Source organism: Struthio camelus, chromosome 3, assembly GCF_040807025.1.
Source record: "Struthio camelus isolate bStrCam1 chromosome 3, bStrCam1.hap1, whole genome shotgun sequence".
In the NCBI taxonomy this organism is placed as follows: Eukaryota; Metazoa; Chordata; class Aves; order Struthioniformes; family Struthionidae; genus Struthio; species Struthio camelus.
The window spans coordinates 89,498,933-89,518,202 of NC_090944.1; the positions used below are offsets into that span (position 1 = coordinate 89,498,933).

The window sequence follows — 19,270 nt, forward strand, 5'->3', positions numbered from 1 at the left end:
TTATTTTTACATGAGAATTACTCTTCTTGCTTCGCAAACAAGGCTGTAATAACAGTGCTAAACAAGAGCCGAACAGCGCGGTGCTTAAATTCTACTGTCCAAGTAAAACATAGAGGAGGTGCAGTTCACCCAACAAATTCCAGGCATATTGCCTTAAATCTAAAAACCTTAATGTGCTGAAGGCTGAGGAGCTGTGATCCAGTCTCGCGGACTGTGCTCAGGAAAAGCTCCCGTCTCGCCTGAGAAAGGGCCAGGAGTGAAACCCATCCTTGTGCTGGTTGCCAGCCACTTCCCTCTCGCACCGGCTGCTGCTGCTGCTTTCTTCCCCCGAGCAACACCAGCAAGCGCCACAAGTGAGCAATCATTTTGTCTTCAGATCTTTTTCTCATGAATAACACACTTTTAAAGTGCATGCATTCAGCTCCAAATAATCATATTTGTCTCATTTTATATCTATATCTGCAAAAGGTCCAGTCCTGCTCTCATTGACAGTGATGAGAATTTTGGTTTTAGCTTCTTCAGAGAGTTTAGGAGAGGAAAAAAACAGCGAATTTCCCTATGCAGACAGCATCTTCAGTGTTTCCACAGTGTTGTGCGGTCTGGTGTTTCATTTAAAGCCACTGATGGTGGCCTGCAAACCTGAGCCTACTGAATTCGGTGTCGAAGGTCCTCCCAACTGAGAGGAGTCGGTCCCTCGCTCTGGATCGATGCCACTTTTGTGAAAATAGTTTTCCCTTTCTAATAAAGAGAAGCTGAAACCAGGCTCACCCGGCTATGGAGGAAAGATTAGAGATGTGAACCCCAAGTTCTTGAAAAACAAGGCAAAGCGACAGAATCCAGACAGTGCTTTAAATTAAAAAGTGCACGTTTGCACTGAGGATTTTTTAAAGGTTTTCATTTCGTTGTGCTGTTTATTGTTGCCAGTCACTCTAGTGTGTGTATGTGAACACAGTGATCGTGAATCCCACACACTCTCCATCTGAATTCATGTATCAGACCTAGGAAGAGGAGTGCTTTATTTGACAATCTGTTGAAAGGTCAAATATGAAATCAAACATATGCACGTAATTAGCATATGTAAAATATGGGGGCTGGATGCCTTAAGAGTGTCCAAAACAGGCACGTCTTGACATGCCTTTGATTAAAGAGGATTTTAAGTATTACAGTCCGTGAAATGATACGTATCTGCTTACATCCGAGAAGAGTTTCTTAGTCTCTTGGTTATATTATTTTTCTCGTGTTTCAGGTGTATGATTCTGAAACCATAGTGCACAGAAATATTGACTTCTTTTTGAAGTATGCAAAACAATATATTTTTGTCACTGTTGCTAGTTTTGGAAGAAGATGTGAAAAAGTCCCAATGCTTCACGTACTTGCCCTGTACCAATTCAGAGGCAAAGACAATTTTATGGATATTTTTATATGCTATCTGGGTGTAAATATAGCAGGTTGCGATGGGTTTTTACCATCTGTAAACAGAGAAACTGGCGTTTTCATAACTTACAAAGTCAACTGGGGGTTCTTTCTTGCTGTTTAATGAATGACAAGGGAATGTCTAAAACCCATGCCAAATGTATTTACAAAAAACATATCTCTGCCCTTTGCCTACCGTTTGCATTTTCTTTTAAACCTTTCCAAGAGAGGTAGCAGGCAATACCCTTGGCAACTAAAATCACCTGCAAGGATGCAGAAAGATTTAGAATACATTTCCATACCCTGCTGACCTATTCATCAAAAAGTCTGCCAAAACACGTAACTCTTGTTATAAAACAAAATTCAGAAGAAAGACCCTCGATTGTATTAACCCACTTCTCTTCAGGTTGCGTGCCACGGTGGGCTCTTCCAGCGGAAGAGGGGTTTGGTCCATTGTGTGATTTTTCTGTAGTTCATAGAAGTTTTCAAAGCTGCTCAGCACAAGATTGTGCTGGTGGTGAATAACGTCCTTCCCCGGCACGCAGTGTCAGTGCAGATGGCGGGTCGGATGTCCTGGGCTGGGACTCTGAGCCTCGCCGAGGAGGCGTGATATTCTCAAACGCGGTGGCGATCTGTTAGCTCCTCAGCCGCAGGACCTCGCGTTAAATGGTGTTGTGCATGATCGCTCTGGGCCAAAGGGAGCCCTGGTGCAACTTCAGTCATGTGGTGGAGCTACCCCAGGCAGGAATGATGCCCAGTGTGCTCACCAGTTTCATGGCAAGTGGCAGGTGATAATAGGTTTAGCCCAGCTCCTTCCTTTCCTCTCTCCATTTAAAACGCTGCACTGCCTCGGCAGCGGCGTGCAAGCCGAGACTGAAATTTCCATGATTCCATAGGCGTTTGCATAGGTATAAGTGTGACGGTAATCGCTTAAAATGAAACACGGTCCCCTAAACTGAAACATAAAGTGGAGTATCTTCCTTGCCTCATACCTGCATCCCACGCACAAATTTTCCAAATTTTAATAGGAATCTGCACACTCACGCATGTGCGCGTGCGATGTTTTTTATAACACTACTGAGCCATAAGGACTTCCTTCCGCAGTGAAGAGAAACAGGAGCTCTGGGCAGAGATTTCACCACTTTGTTCAAGAGGGAAGCAGACTCATCGACCCACTCTGGGTGAGGTATGGGCTCAGCTCTTGATCTCTTCACATCTTGGTAGGAAATCCCAGTTGACGGCAATAGGACGAAGGGGAGGGCTGCGGCTGCAGCTCGAGGTGTGCTGTAGGCTCTCCTCTCATAGCTCACCCATTTCCAAGGCCATCCGGATGAAAGGAAGAATCAGATGGTGCCCAGGAGACCACTCAGCTCCTGTCTTCAGCATGGCTCTCCTGGGCGGGGATTTGGCCTGCTATTATGTAAGATTTGACAAAAGCAGTATAGCACACCTATTTTAAGTGAGAATGTTAATTGAAGACTGAGTCAGGCTGCAGCTAGTACAGAGATGTTTTTGAGAAGCTCATACCCATTTTCATTTGGTCTGTGTTTTTTCGCCTTAATTATAATGTGTGGAATTGCAGTTAACAACAATAGTAAGTGGCAGAGGGAAAATTGGATGATGAAGGTGACTGTCCTTTTGCCTCTGGATCAGCAATTCAAATCCTTCCCAGATCGTTGATATCCGGAAGTTATTAACATCTAAGGGCTGCACAGTGGCCTATGGGAAATGAAGCAGATGGCTTTAGTCCAATTTTCAGGCCGTGTCTACACTGTGGCTGAGATGATTGGAGGGGCCCTGGGAAGCGCTAAAGGGAGCTCCTGCATGCAGCCATCCTTCAGCAGCATCCGGCTCGGCAGGTCCTGTGACGACGACGACTGGTCCCCATCCCTCACCCAGTCCCATTTGGAAGACTGAGTGATACGTAAGGCCCAGTCTTTGGCACGTTGTTTTAATGACTGATATCCAGAAAAGGAAGCTGAGTGTAATTGCCAGTTCCAGCATAGTTCTATCAGTTACTAATTTTGCAAGTATATTTTTGATCAAATACGAATATAATTGGACTTCCTAGCAGGCACCTCTTTCTGGAGCTCAATGTGAGCATTTGGACAGCATGGACATAGGTACTTGGAAAAGGGATGGGCTTGATCTTTCTGCCTGAAAGTGAAAGTGGACAGGACGCAGTAATGCAACATAGCTCTGCTGTTTAAGAGTTTACAATGTATCATTAGTGCTTAAACTTGCAAATATTTTTCCTTAGCACTGCTACAAAGTAGTATACCACACATAAGAGAGAATATACAATAAGGTAAAAAGACCCTCTTTTGCTTGTTTTTACTTAGGATGTTAGACAGTACTGAGCAAACAGGTAGGCCAAGGCGCTGGAGCACAGAGAAGAACATTTTGCTCACCTCTGGCTGCCCGGAGAGCTCCAGCGAGGGGCTGCCTGCCTGCGGTGGGGTGGGGGACACACAACATGGGCATCTGGTGGAGAGAAAGGGAGAGGAATGCAAGCAAAGGTGGGGGGGCTGACACGAGTTTCACTTCTGTTTCGTGTTTTTCCTTTTTGGGCACACTTCTGTTAACTCCTGTCATGTTGTAAAATTGAAATCATATAGTGCAATAACGAGCAGCAGTGTGGGCAGATCAACGGTACTGAAATGTGCCTGGAACAGCGGCTGCAACCAAACACAGTAGCTCGCAGCCCTGGGGTGCAAATGTCCTAAATTTCTGCTATAGGAAGAGAAGACCGATCCATCCAAGAGTCTCTCTCTTGCAGCAGCTGCGCACAGCTCCGTGCATCGCAGCGCTTCTCCGAAAGAGCAGACCTCCCCGAGGAAGAGGGGAGGTAGTGGAGGACGGGCCGCGCGAGGACCTGTCTGGGGGAGCAGCCGCTCAGGCTGTGGGTCAGGGCAGCGCCCCTGAGCCTTGCCACCCTGCAAGGACAGGGCCAGGGCTCAGGATCTGACACGAACAAAAGCCGAATGAGGCGTCACGGCAGCTGCCCTAGCGATTGCCTCAGCGCGCCATCGAAGAGCAAGTCCACCTTCCCTTTCTTCTCCTCTCCCTACAGGTTTCACTGAACTAGCTGCTCCTGAGTGGGAAGCGCAGCTCCTCGGGCTCCTGCGCGGGCTGGCTCTGCTCCCCCAGGGCGCAGGTCCGGGCTCGGCCTGGGTGCCTCCTCGACCTACCGGACCTCCTCGACCAACCCGGACCTACCCCTCGCGGGTGCCAGCGGCGGCGAGGGGCAAGGCTTACCGTGACATTGCCAAAAGCCCCTGGAGGAACCCGCTGCTGTTTTCACAAGTGACAGTCATCTCTGCTTTGCCACAGGAGGTCTGGCAGCTTTTACTGCGGCGGTTTACAACGTCGCCACTTCCAGCTGCCCACCCCTGTCCTCTGCCGGGGGCTGCTGCACCTGCCGAGCCCGGGGCCAAAAGAGAGATTTTTTGCGCCTCGGTTGCCCTTGCTCCCCATTCGGCCTCGGCACAAACCCACCTCGGCCGGCAATGCAGCACGCGGGGCTGAGCCCCGCGAGGGCTGGCTGCCCCCGGCGCCGCTGCCACGGCTTGGGAGGGTGGCCAAAGGGTAAGGCAGGCCGGGCCGGGGGGCGAAAGGCAGCCGTGGGAAGGGAGGATCCTGATGCCGGAGGTGGAGAAGCCGAAGCCACCAGCGCATGTCCACCCCAGCCCCAGGATACTTGAGACGAGTCCTCTGGCTTTCTGTGGGGAGAAGGAGGCAGCTGCTAACCCAGCACAAAAACGGGATTGCAAAACCACTGGTCCCGGCAGGAAATCTTGAGGTCACTAGTCCCCAAAAGTACCTTTCTCCTGGACTGCATTTCGAGTCGGTGGTGTTCCTCTGCAACTGAAAACCGCGGTATTGGTGGCTGCCAACACAGAGAGGCCCTTGGGGACAGCCGTCCCTTCTGGCTGGTTTGGTAGGTGACCCACCAGCTGGAGCTGTCAGCTCATACCTGTTTGCTGCTTCTGGGGGACATTTTGGTAATACAGCAACTCCCACTCTAAGAACAGCTATAACAGTCCTGGCAGGGCCTTGAGGAGGCCTGGGCCTTGCTTTCCGCTTTTACGAGCCGTGAGGACCTTGCCACAAGCTCCCCAGAACCTGCAGAAAGTGTTACTGAGACCAAATTCCCCAAATGGCTTTGGAAATACTTTGGCACATGTTTCCTGTGGGTCCTGTTCTTGTTTTACTCAGGCATACCAGATTGTCCACGTATGCAAAAAGGAAAACTCTGCCCTTTCTCTGCAGTGAGTCGGTGCTTTGCATGTTGCGTTGGCAGGGGCTTGAGAGGATAAAAGGCAGGCGCAGAGTACAGCTCTTTGGAGGCTCAAATAGAAGGAGTCTTCAAAACCTCTGCAATTTTTTCACCAGATAATCGCCCGAGTTCCTGTGTTTCTGCTCTCATTTTGTAACGTTTCCTGTGAAGGCCTTGTCCTTGTCCAGTTTTCAGAGGGGCACTGGGAAACCTATTGAACTGGTGCGTGGAGAGCAGCGAGCAGAGCCGGCGCGGTGTCGCGGAGGGGTCACGGCTCCCAGGGCTTCCTGTTTATTTTGGGAAGGGGTCACCCGGCCGCCTGCTCTCCCTATGCCCCAGGAAGCCCCGGCAGGCGCGTTCCCACCCCCTTCCCCTATAGCCCCAAACAATTGCCGATTGTGGCTCGCACCGCAAAGCGCCCCGGCGCAGTGCAAATGGGATAACTCGACATGCCTGTTTACCCTCTCTGAGGATAACGGGTGGAAGCTTTTCCACATCAACTACCCTTTCTTCTGGCATCTGGAAGTATCTCTCGGAAGTTTTTATTTCTCTTCGGAATGTAGCAACCCCTGAATTTCTCACGTATTTCCACGATCTTTTCCTTGCTGCTTTTTTACGACTGCTATTAGAAAAGAGGGGGTAAAGTCAACCGCTCAGTCAAAAACAGCATTGTTTCCTTCTCTGAAAAAGCATGTAATTTCTGCTCCAAATGGCCTACAGTAGCACTCACTGATACCGCATAAGCTGCAGGATCCAGGCTCTCATTCGCTTTGTGATTCCCGGGTAACTAGCACACGTTACGTGTACCTTAAAATTTCTAACGTGAAAATCGTATCAAAATAGAAGCAGATCTAGCATCTTCTCATTTCAGGATTTAGCTGTGAACTAATGACACGTTAGTTTATCAGTGTCCTTCCGCTGCTTCCCTTCTCCGAGTGCTTCTGCTTACACGGTGTCTCATAGCTGCTACGAAATTAGAACCAGAACGTGGAGTTCAGCCCAGCTGTCTTCGAGGAGTTAATAAAAGGCCTCCTGCAAAGCAAAATGCAGAAATGCTGCTCGAGTCTCTCTCAATCCTCTGGCACGTCTTCTCTCAAATGGAGCTGGTGTGCAGTGACCTCCCTCTGCTCTTTGCGGCGGATTTTGCTGCCAATGTCTCTGCTAGCTTCTGCCACCATCAGTCAGCTCCGCGGCGAGCCGTGGCTGCGCAGGACACGGGCGCGGGCGAGACGCTGCTGGCCAACAGCTTTCAGGGGAACGTGCTCTGGTCCTGCCAGTGCGTACGTGCACATGGCTTGAAACTCGTGGTGATGCTCCGATGCATAAAGTTATAAGTGTTTGTATATGTCTGAAGAATCAGTGGCTTAACATAAGCTTATGCCAAAGACCATTTATGTCAACAGGCTGCTCCTGATTCTAGTGTCCTTTGTACTATTGTCTTTTTTTTTTTCCTATGGCATTAAAAAGACACTATTAGATGAGGTCACTGAAAGGATAATGCTGCTGACCTTCCTCAAGAGAAGAATTCTGGTGATTAAAGCATGTATTTGTCCTATACATATTTGCTGAAATAATAATTTTAAATAATTTGAAAAAAACCTGTGGCACAAGAAATGCAAGCCTCCTTTTGCCTTCTTGCAGATTTACTGTGGTTTCAGTGTGGTGCTTTTAACTGTCACTCTGGCTTGGATCTTTGGTTAGAGAGTTCAGTTTCCCCTGAGTTTGACACATTTTCGATCTGGCTGGCATCTCTCTTGCCAGGAGCTTTTCTTCTACTCTAAAACAGTGTGTTGTGAGCCTGGCTTTGTAACCAGCACCTACACGAAAGCAGTACATCATATGCATATGTTTGAATTGTACATTTCCAAATCCACACGTGAAAAGCCACCTTCCCACCTCCAAAAGAATGGATCGTTTTAAATGAAAATCAAAATTGTCAGTGTTTCTAAAATGGCTACTGCTAACTCACTCTTCCAGGCAAAAACGAGCAGCTGTCTACAAGCGAGATCCTGCAGTTGCTTTAGGGGATTTTGAACTGTTAGGCAAATACCACATAAACCTTACCTAGGCAAGAAGCCCACTGAAACCTGATTTCATTCACCTTTTGGGAGCAACCTGCCGTCTTCAGTAAGAATGAAAAAGGCAGAAATGTCACAAAATGAGGAGGCACCGTGGAGTGGAGACATAGGCGCTTACTTCCTATCTGAACTCACCTCTGAGCAGAGGCCCTACAAACAGTATGACAAATATTTAGTGACGGGACTCCCGGCCGTGCATTGGCGAAGGCTGTAATTTGATGTCAGGTTTCAGCCGGTTCACCTTGCACGGCCTCGCTGCCAGTCACCATGGCGCTTCTTTAGTTGACTCTTCGGCCTGATCTCAGGCGCCTGTGACCGATTCCAAATTTCCAGGACTGTTCTCAGCCCCTCTCCCCTATCGATTCTGGGAAAGGGGACGGTAGGCTCTGTGATTCACTAGAGATCAAAGAAGGGTAGCTGGTGGCCCCTTCCACCGTAATTTTATTTCCCATCCAGCTCTGGCTGCTTTGCTAATACCCTGCACAGCTTCTTGCCCCGATGGAAGAGTGTAAATAAGAGCGTGGAGGAAGCGGTGCCGATCTCTGACCGGGGAAGGGAAGAGGAGGATCCTTGAGCAGGAGGAAAACGGGAATGCAGAGGGCACAGGAAGGAGGTGGAAGGAGCCCAGCGGCAAAGGCGAGAAGAGTGGGTTTGGGCAGAGAAGGGAGGCAGAGCCACATGGGGACGGGCAGGCAAGTGCAGCGAAGGCTGGCACACAACCTGGCAAGGAAAGGAAGGATGAGGGACCCCATGCAAACGCTCCCATGAGTGGGGAGGGGTGGTGGGAAGGGAAAAGAGAACCTGCAGGGAGAGAGGAGCAGAGAAACAGCAAGACCCCGGCGTGGCAGGGTGGGAAACGCCAAAACCATGGGGTGAGAAGGGGATCTCCACGACGCTGATGGGGGGCGGTGGACAGAGTTCGGTTTAAAGAGCTGCCCCGCACCGAGCGCTCCTCTCCTCCTCGGGGCCGTGGCATTGGGCTAGGGGCAAGGCACAGGCCCCTGACACCCTGCAGTGCCCCTGCGAGGGCACGTTGCTGTCTGCCATGGGGCAAACCCGGCTGGGGGCTGGTAGCCGGGGTGGCCCCCAGGACCAGAAAGGGAAGGGGGCAGCAAGCAGCCGGATCCGGCCCATCCCTGCCGGCACCTGCACCACTCTGGCCTTGCACAGCCCTGTGCCCCATCAGGTGTCCTCCAGCGCTCGCTGTTCCTATATATAGCACTGCCGTGTCATAGCAAGGGGCGTTGCGCAGACATCAGGCACTAAAGGCTGGTTTCTGTTTCCAAAAAAAAAAAAGGAACAAGAAACAAATGCACTATCTGTTTGATTCCTGTGCAGTTAGTGCTGCAACAGTCAGCAGCTTTGAGGAGTTTTGTGTGTGTGTGTGTGATTTGATACATAAACCACATTTCCTATGTAGCATTGACACATTTTTTTTTAAATCAGCTTTCCGACACCCCAGCTTCCTAACGTTTTTTTTCCCTTACCCATCAGCATGAATTCAAAGGCAGCAAATGCAGCAAAAACGTAGTACTGCTCATTTTGACTTTTCCAGCCATCTAGTTTTCATTCGAAATAGAGTAAAATAAATACAGATCACATTTTCTGTCCTGCAGTTAAAAGCCTGTCACAGCTGAAAGCTTTGCTTTCTTCTTCTTGCCCTGCAGCCTCGGCTAGCACTGGAGCTCTGCTCATGATCTGAAATGTGCAAACACACTGTTTCTTGGCTTTCCACCAGTATATATAAATATATGTAATTTTTTCCTTCGGAGAACCTGGAGGCTAAAGCAAGAGGGCAAAGGAGTACGTGACTAAAACATCCTAACTTCCTCTTTCATAAGCCATCACATGATGAGGTGCAATTACAATTCCTGCCTTGTCCCTGCCAATTGCAGGCGCATTGCCTCACCCGAGAAACCCTGCTTCTTCCGTGTGTGTCCGTGTGTGTGTGTGTGTGTGTGTGTGTGTGTGTGTGTGTGTGTGTGTGGAGGCAGCAATCGTTGCAGCCGGCTTGGCAAGCCTCCAAGTCCGGGCTGGAGAAAGAGGGCAGTGGGTGGAAGACGAAAACAAAGATCTGTTTACTTAGCATGCCTGGATAAAGCGTCTTTCCAGCGGCGGAGGGGGGAAGAGAAACAGCTTTAAAGGACTTTGATGCAATGCGAAAGGAGGGTGCTTTGTGCAAGCAGGCGGCGTTAACCCCTGGCTCCCCGGCGCGCACGTCGGGGCTGCCCCGGCCGGTCCCCTCGGCGGGGCGGCCGCCCCGCGGCTCCGGCAGGAGGGTGGCAGGTGCCGCGGCCCCGACGTGCGGGGCCCGTGTCCCGGGCCGGGGGGGGCTCCGTGAGGACAAGGGCACCGGGCAGCCGCAGCGGAGGGGCGTTTAAGAGCAAAGCGTCTCCCGGAGGCCCGACCCGCTACGGGGCCGCTGCTCACCTCGGAAGGGCAAGGGGTTGGGGGGAGAGGCGAGGGCCCTGCCGGTTTTGGGGGCTCAGCTGGAGGCCGGCCCCGCGGCACACGCCGCTCCCCGAGCCGTCGGGGCCGGGGGCGGCGGCTCCCGGGGGGGCGGCGCCGTCCCCGCTCCGCGAGTAACAGCTGAGCCGGGGCGGGAGCGCCCGGCCCAGAAATAGCAGCGGGGAGGCGGCGCTTGGCGTGGGGACGGCCCGGCGGCCCCGGCAGCGCCCCCGGCCCGGGCGGCCCCGGCGGCCCCGGCGGCCCCGGCGGCGCGGAGCGCAGCGGCCGCGCCGAGGCGCGTCCCCGTCGGCGCTCCCCCGGCCGGCCCCCTGCATAACGTCGCCTTTCCGTGTTTTGCCCTCCAGCAAATGCACTTTTTTGTTTTTTGTTTTTTTTTTCTTTTCCCCCGGTGTGGATGCAATTGGCAGAGGAGCTCTTCGGAGCGTGGAAGCGGGACGGAGAAAAACGCAGGGTTTTCTTTTTTTTTTTTGGGGGGGGGCGGGGGAGCTGGACAGCGTTTATTTATTCTGTGTGCACTCTGCTAATCTGTATTAGAGAACCGTTGGTTTGTGGTTGAAAATGACAGGAAATCTAGAATGTCCTATTTCCTGTACAAAATGACAACAGCTTTAAAAAAAAAAAAACGAAATGGGTAATCGTTTTATTTATTTATAATGGGCCCTTCTGCCCTGGCGCGGAGCACGGAGCCGGTCCCCGCCCCGAGGGGGCGCGGGCAGGACGATGCGGCAGCGCCGCGGCTCCTACCCCTACCCCTGCCCCTGCCCCCGGGGGGGGGGGGGGCAGCTGTTGCCCCGGGCCCGTCTGCCCAAGGTCACGGCCGGGGCCGGCACCAGAGGTGGGAGCGGCGCGGGGGCGGGTCCCGCATTGCAGGGGGCATCCCTGCGAGTGACGCGTTTCAAGAAAGCTCCGAAGCCCCGTCGGTGGTGCAGAAAAACAACGAGTGGGATGAGAATAATAATAACAACAACAACCCATAATGATAATAAAAATTAATTAGCAGCATCCCCCCCCCCCCGTTCCCCATTGCCTTGGCGCCCGTCCGCCCCCCCGCGCTCCCGGCCGCCGCGCCAAGCGCAGACGGGGCGGGGGCGCGCCCGGCCCCCCGCAGCAGGGATCCCCGCGCCGCGCGGCCCCGGCGGCCGGGCAGGGCCGGCGGCGGCGGCGGCGGCGGCGGGGCGGGCCCAGCGCGCAGGCGCGGCCCGGCACTGTCGAAGAACCGAGTCGGCGGCGCGGCGCGGCGCGGCGCGCAGAGGTGGCGGCGGCGGCTGGAGCCCGGCACGGCACGGCGCAGCGCAGCGCAGCGCGGCACGGCACGGCACGGCAGGGCGCGGCGCGGCACGGCAGGGCACGGCGCCGCCGCCAGCCCCGGCCCCAGCGCCGGCCCCGCCCCGCCCCGCGCCGGCCCCCGCCGCCCCGCGCCGCCCCGTAGTAGCCAGCGAGCGGGGGAGCCGTGCGGGCGGCAGCGGCCGCAGCCCTGCGTGAGCCGAGCCGAGCCGCGGCGATGAGCGCCCGCGCCGCCCGGTGACCGCCGCCGCCGCGACAGCGAGGGAAGGGGCTTCCCCCCGCCGAGCGACCCTGCCTGCCGGGGGCCCTCCCCGCGGGTGTTTTTCTGCCCGCTTTCGCGAGAGGAAGGAGGAGCGGCGGGGGAGGGGAGCCGGCGGACGATCCTGCTGCGGCTGCGGAGCCCGAGCCTCGCCGTCGGGTCTCCGGTGGCCAGGGGCGGAGGCGGCGGAGGCCGGAGCCGGAGCGGGGGGCGCTCGCTGCTGCCCCCGGGCCGGGACATGTCGTCGGCGGCGGTGGCGGCTGCTTCCCGCAGGCAGTCGTGCTACCTGTGCGACCTGCCCCGCATGCCTTGGGCCATGATCTGGGACTTCACCGAGCCCGTGTGCCGGGGCTGCGTCAACTACGAGGGCGCCGACCGGGTGGAGTTCGTCATCGACACGGCGCGGCAGCTGAAGCGGGCGCACGGCTTCCAGGAGGGCCGGGCCCCGCCGCCGCCCCACGCCAAGCAGCCGCCGCTCACCGCCAAGGAGATCCTGGCGCAGCAGCAGCAGCAGCAGCAGCAGCAGCAGCAGCAGCAGCTGGGCCACAGCGCGGCGGCGGCGGCGGCAGCGGCGGCGGCGGCGGCGGCGGAGGCGGCGGCCCGGCCCCCGCCGCAGCCCCTGGAGCGGTACCCGCTGGCCGCCGCCGAGCGGCCGCCGCCCCGCCTGGGCGCCGAGTACGGCGGCGGCGGCGGCGGCCGGCAGGTCAACGGCATCCTGGTGCCCAACGGCTTCCCCAAGCCCGAGGAGCCGCCCGAGCTCAACCGGCAGAGCCCCAACCCGCGGCGGACCCACGCCGTGCCGCCCACCCTGGTGCCGCTGGTCAACGGCGCCGGGTTGCCCGCCGCCATCGGCGGCCTCAGCGGCCGCGCCGCCGCCGCCGCCGCCGCCTCGCTGGCCGCCATCTCGGCGGCGCCCGCCCCCATGGCCGTGCCCGTCCCCCAGCAGCCGCCCGCGGCGGCGGCGGCGGCGGCCGGGCAGGCGGCCGGGCAGCCCGGCGAGCTGGGCCACAAGCGCCCCGGCTCCGTGTCGTCGTCGTCGTCGTCGTCGGGCGGCGGCGCGGCGGGCGAGCACGACGGCGGCGGGAAGGACAAGCGCGGCTCGGCCGAGAGCCTGCCGGCGGCGGCGGCGGCGGCGGCGGAGCTGGGCGCCGAGGGCAAGGGCCGGGCGGGCGGCGAGCAGGAGTGGCTGGCCAAGCCCAAGACGGTGCGGGACACGCTGCTGGCCTTGCACCAGCACGGCGGCCACGCCGTGCCCCCCTTCGACAGCAAGTTCAAGAAGGAGCCGGGCATGGCCGGCGGCCGGCTGCTGGGCTACGAGACCAACGGCGCCGTGGCCAAGCCAGGTGAGGCGGGTGCGCGGGGCGGGCTGGGGGCTCGGGGCAGGGAGGGCGGCCGGCCGGCCCCACGGGGCGCCACCCCGGCGCCGCGCTGCGGGGCGCGCCGGGCCCCGCGCACCTGCTGCGGCGGCGCCCGGCTTTGGGAAGCGCGGGCCTGCGCGATGGGGGCGGCCGCGGCAGCTCCCCTTCGGAGCCGCGGGCGCTCGGTGGTGTGTCGTGACTGAGTTTCCTCTTTGCCTTTTCTCCTCCCCTTCCCTCTGCGTTTCCAGGGGCCCGGGCAGCCCGGAAAAGGAAGCCTTCCCCCGAGCCGGAGGGCGAAGCGGGACCCCCAAAGATCAACGGAGAGGCGCAGCCGTGGCTGCCCACCTCGTCGGACGGGATGAAGATGCCCATGACCGCCACCTCCTTCATGTCCCCCCCGCCGCCCACCGCCTCGCCTCACTCCAACCGGACCACGCCGCCCGAGGCGGCCCAGAACGGCCAGTCCCCCATGGCCGCGCTCATTTTAGTCGCGGACAATGCTGGGGGCAACCACGCCTCCAAAGATGCCAACCAGGTCCACTCCACCACGCGGAGGAATAGCAGCAGCCCCCCCTCGCCCTCCGCCATGAACCAAAGGAGGCTGGGCCCCGGCAGGGAGGTGGCGAGCCAGGGGGCGAACGCGGCGGGCGGGCTGGAGCCCGTGCACCCCGCCAGCCTGCCGGACTCATCCCTCGCCGCCAGCGTGCCGTTGTGTTGCACCTTGTGCCACGAGCGCCTGGAAGACACCCACTTTGTGCAGTGCCCCTCGGTCCCCTCTCACAAGTTCTGCTTCCCCTGCTCCAGACAAAGTATCAAACAGCAGGGCGCCAGCGGGGAGGTGTATTGTCCCAGCGGCGAGAAGTGCCCCCTGGTCGGCTCCAACGTCCCCTGGGCCTTCATGCAGGGGGAGATCGCCACCATTCTCGCGGGAGACGTGAAAGTGAAAAAAGAGAGAGACTCGTGACTTTTCCCGTTTCACAACCCGACCGACGTCACCTTTAACTAAAACTGCTTGAATTGTGTATATATCTATAAATATATATATATAAATATATATATATCTCCAAGACAAGGGAAATGTAGACTTCATAAACATGGCTGTATAATTTTGATTTTTTTGAATACATTGTGTTTCTATATTTTTTGAAGACAAAAGGTATGTACTTATTATAAAGGCATTTCTTCTAATTCTTCTCTTTCCCCCCCCCTTTTGTTATAGCAACTGTTTGTTGTGCTTCCCTGGTGACAGTTACTGTTCAATGTAGGCTGTGACTTGCGCTGCTTTTTTTAGAGAGCACTTGGCAAAGCAGAAATGCTTCTAGCTGTATTTGTATGCACTTGTTTCTTTCGTTCTTTTTTTTCTTTTTTTTTAATGCCAAATACACTTTCTGACATTGTAAAGATTGCCTTACTGTCTGTGATTCCTTATTCTTGGCCCCTGTTGTGTAGAGCTGGTCGCATGCAGGCTTGGTCTGAGACGGCTGGGGAGGAGAGTCGATAGCTGATGTGGGGATGTTGTTGCATCCCGTGGGCAAGGCAAGCTTAGGGAGCACGAGGGGTTTCTCGGGGAAACGTTCGTCTCGTGTTGCAATAGCGAATCTGCCAGATCGAGTCCAAAATTCCTCTGTGTTTCTCAAAGGAAGTTGCATTCAGAGTAGGATGTGGAGAGGTGTCTGAGAGGCGCTGTTGAGTTAGCGATTTCTGGGTTTGTTTGTTTTTGTTTTTTTTTTTTCTTTAAGGCAAAGTTGACTGCAGTTCACGTGATCAGTTGTAAGATTACAAAACTGCATTTATTCACCAGTTACATGCTATGATACGGAATTTTGATAACAAAATTATATTACTGGTGGATACCAGTAGAGCACTGCCATCTCTGAAGGTCTTCAGCGTCACTTACTTTTTTTTGTTTGCTTGAACTATGCTGGGGAGGTTGGGGGACAGACTGAAATTTTTTTACTTTATTTTAATTTTCAGATAGTGCAGGTGGACTTTGAGTTTGCTTATCAGTCACCTATAGTACTGTTGCTATTGTTACTATCGCTTACATCATATTTCCAAGTAGTGGCAGGTACAGTGTGGTACAATGACAGCCATGACTGAGGTTCTGCCAGACTGCCTTTGGGCATATCAATGACAGCCCAAACGTGGGTGGAGGAGACCTGTAATTTCCTTAATATGTGTGCTTGAGACAAACCTAATACTATTCTTTGAAAATGAAAATATAAACTGGTTGAAGTGAAAGCAATTTAGGGCTTCACATAATGGCCATAGCCCTGCCTTTTAAGCTACTTTGGAGAACTCTTTTGTAAAGCCACTTCTTTTGATCCTGCTTCTGCATCTCCAAGCAGACTTCTAAAATCAATAAATCTTCGGTTACTAGAAATAGTTGAGTCTTACGGTGATGTTTTTGTGCTGTTTATAGTTTGTTGGCAACACTGCAGCTGTACAAGCCCTTATGTTTAGGTGTTTATAACACAGTTATGAGCAGTTGTTTCTGAGCAAAAGGGTGGCTAGGTTGTCCCTTCCCTGGGACAAACTAATAAACGCTTTCACTATTCGAGGAGGAAAAATCTGTTCAGCTAACTATAATTTGAAGAATTTTGGATGCTTTTTTAGTCCACTGTTCTTATGGTGATAATGTTCAGACTGCAATTTAATGCAGAGTAGATCTTTTTTGGAAGAATTTTTTTTTTTTTTAAAGAAATGGTCATTATTAATATTTGAAAATCAGAACTGCACATGCACAGTAATTTTTATGAAGTGTTTAATGAGCACACCCACTACATTGTGTTCCATATTACAGGTCAATGTAATATTAGATAAGATTTGCATGATAAACAAATTCCTTGAGTCAATATTACGCTTTAAAACTTATACCTATAGTCAAGATTGGTGTCTTATGTAAACACATTTAGCCAATTTGAAGAAAACGCACATTATATATATACCTATATATATACATATCTATATAAACTGTAAAGGATTCTTTGGAACCACTATGATCTGTGTAAATGTGTATTTAGGCACTTTATTAAAAAAATGGATTTTTGAGCTGATAGATGGTAACAAGTTCTTCAAAGTTGCTTGGCGTAATACCTCATGTAGTATGAAGCTCATGTTTATGATTAAGGTGGTATCCCTACTTTAAAAAAAAAAAAAAAAGGCCTACATAAAAAGGACACCCTCCTATGTTATCAGATGGTCCAGCTTTGAGCCTTTTGAGGTCAGGGGGAGAAGGGCAACTTGCCCTGCTACTGAAAATCAGATCCTTGTTTTGGGGCTGACGTTGGTGTGACTCTCCGGAGAGGCCTTCCACTTCACCTTGTGTCTGAAGGAAGTGTACGGATACATTACAAGCCCAGTTGTTTCTTTCAATGTGGTCTTTGAAGTAGTTTAAACGATGAAAACTCTCAGGCCTGTGCTACTAGGTGGTGGCACAGAAACAACATAGCTGGAAAAGAAGTATCTGAAAGTGGCTATATTTGCTCAGCTGACTTCCAGTCCTGATATCCCAGTCAATTCTCATCTACACCATCAATCTTCATAATAGCAAAAGGAAACAAAAAAAAGGAAAAAAGGTTAAAAACAGTGAGGTTTTTTTTATACATATCTCATTTTTGTTGAACTTCATGTTGCTTTTTTCCCTTTTGTTGCTTTACTGACTTACAATAACACTCCCGTGGATTCTCCGTTTATACCAGTTTACTGTTTTCTGGGCTACAACTTTTTTTTTTTTAATTTTAGTGCTTCAGCTGCAACAGTGCTACTGTTTAATATTACTTTTTAAAAGGTGATATTGTAATTTGTGTAGTATTAAAGTGTTTTAATGAAGAATGTGTGATTTTTTTTTTCCCCAAATCCCACTGTCATTACTTTTTTTTTTATTTTTAGAGTTGCTTTTTACTGGAATATCACCTGCACTATGCTTTCCTTTATAGCTGCTAAACTAACACGTTGCTATTTTTTACCTATTTTTTACTTCTGGCATTAAATAAAATGAAACTAGGAGCTTTCAACACTCGTGTTTTTCTGTTTAAAAAAAAAAAAAAGCTAGTTGTGCAAGTGCAGTTACACAGCGGTAGAATCAGCGTTTTTTTTTCCGTGCTATCCCTGACACAGTTGAAAATACGCCAACGTTAGGGGCAAGTGCAGGGGAGAGGAGGGCCGAAATGCAGTCGAGTGGGTGGTGGGTGACCTGCTCCCAAGACGAGGGGCAGAAGCAGGGCTGGAGGCCGCAGCCACCCCCTCCCTTTGCCTTCCTATTGTCTGCAGAGGGCCGAGGAGGTGGGAAAGGCGCAGCACAAGGGCGGCTTTGACAGCCTTTGTGGTGGCCTCAAAAAACCTGGTATGCTTTGGATCTCTCTTTTTAGATGTGCTGTAAACCAGGCCATGGCAACCGTGTGTTTTTATGAACTAGCACTTAGGAAAGGGGTATAAATACATTTGCGAGTGCTCTCTAGTGGTTTATTATGTCAACAGAGCCCCTGGATCCCTTCCTCCTGCACCGGGGCCAAGGCTCGTCCCACTGGCAGGGGTGGCTGCCGGCCGCGGGACCTCTCGTTGGAGACCGGGCCGCTTGGCTCTCCCCAGGCTCAGCGGCGCTCCTTGGGAACGGCTAGCCCAGAGGACGGCACGCGTTGCCTTCGTTGCAGCCACCTCACATCTTTAATTCGCTACCGAGCCGTCGTGAGAGCTCCTGTGTCGTATCCCGGCCTAAAAACTTCCTGGCTGTTGAGGAGTAGCTGTAGCTACCACCTGGTAATAGCGCCTGCGAAGACAGACGGAGGACAGTTTGTAAATTAATGTCACCAACAGCAAACGAGTTTGCCACACGTTTGTAGTCCTAATTCCTACAGCTTAAGCTTCGTTGGAGAATGTTTCGCCAGCACAGGATGTACTAATAGGAGACATTTGATAATTGGAATTGAAAAGGTTTTGCCCTGAGCATTTCATACTTCTCCTCCCAAAGCTTTCTTATTTAGATAGCTCCATCTGGAGCTATTGAAAAATAATTAGAAGAAACCTTCCCTGCAGTGGACTCTGTTTAGAAAAAACTATCCAATTCAGGCCAGACTGCAACTTCAAGCCTGCGCTCTGAGAGATAACGAGGCAAGGAGAAAAGAGTTCCCTCAAAACATTTTTTTGTTTTCCTTCTGAATGTGGCGGTTGAAAGGAAAGCGTATCTGAGCAGCGTATAGATTAATTGTACGCAGTTAGCGAATTACAGAGGGTTCCACTTCCTGATTCCCGGCCCGGCCACGTGATCGTTCGGAAATGTCCCATCCATCACATGCGGGCCACCAGGACTCCTGAGTCACCCTCCTTCGCGTGTCTTTTGTTCGCAGGAGCGGGGACCGCCTTTCCTCTGCCGTGGCCCAAGGTCAGGCTGTGCAGCAGATGAATGGAGAACATATTTATCCACTTCATCATGCCGGGCTCGCTGGGGCTGTAGCTCTGGAGTAACTCTTTCGCTGCCTCCAGACAGGTTCCTGAGCACACCCTGAGCTTTTAGTATTGAGCCCATGCTTCAAATTTTAATCATTTCCATCCCCCTAAAAGGCTGAACACTCATGGAAGCCTTCCTTCCGGGAAAGAAAAAATACAGATGCCTCGAGTAGGATGTTTAGAAAATACTAAATGCATGTTTGCCGCCACACGACTGTCTTATTTGGTTTGCACAGGTGCAGTGGAGCCCCGCAACAGGGTGATAACTGTGCCGCTATCTTTACACAAGCTTCACGTAACTTTGCCTGCCTTTCTGCTGCCAGAGAGCCATTTTGGTAGAGACTGGTATCGCGGAATAAATTCTAAACCCCAAAGTACTACACAGAGTGGAAACCCCTTACAAAACAAGCTCATGGAAAAGCCGGGAAAAGTTCGTGAAGGCTTCACAGCTGAGTACTCGCTTCTTCCTCCCATTGCTCTTAACTCAGCAAACGCTGCGACAAGCGTTGCTGCTCCCTCGTTCCCACCTCAGCCGGCTGCTGGGGCTGTGGGGAGGGAGCACCTCACCTGCCCGCAACCTGCGCCACCCTGCCTGGGGAGACGGACAACCCCCAGGGGGTGACCCTGCCTCAGGGGGCATCCCGCTCCTCCTACGCCCCCCGAAAGAAAAAGGGGGAGATGGGGT

The 19,270-nt window shown here is 53.1% G+C and overlaps 1 protein-coding gene across 1 annotated transcript; it reads left to right on the plus strand.

Moving 5' to 3' along the window:
* Positions 1-11,666: 11,666 nt before the first annotated feature.
* Positions 11,667-16,306, plus strand: IRF2BP2 (interferon regulatory factor 2 binding protein 2). The gene is made up of 2 exons (XM_068938997.1): positions 11,667-13,125; positions 13,389-16,306. The coding sequence occupies exons 1-2, from the start codon at positions 12,021-12,023 to the stop codon at positions 14,102-14,104; spliced, it is 1,821 nt and encodes a 606-aa protein (XP_068795098.1). The 5' UTR covers positions 11,667-12,020; the 3' UTR covers positions 14,105-16,306.
* Positions 16,307-19,270: the final 2,964 nt, after the last annotated feature.

Coding starts and splice junctions, on each gene's coding strand:
- IRF2BP2 (XM_068938997.1), top strand. CDS start 12,021: ATGTCGTCGGCGGCGGTGGCGGCTGCTTCCCGCAGGCAGTCGTGCTAC. Junction 13,126..13,388: donor CGGCGCCGTGGCCAAGCCAG/GTGAGGCGGGTG, acceptor CTGCGTTTCCAG/GGGCCCGGGCAGCCCGGAAA.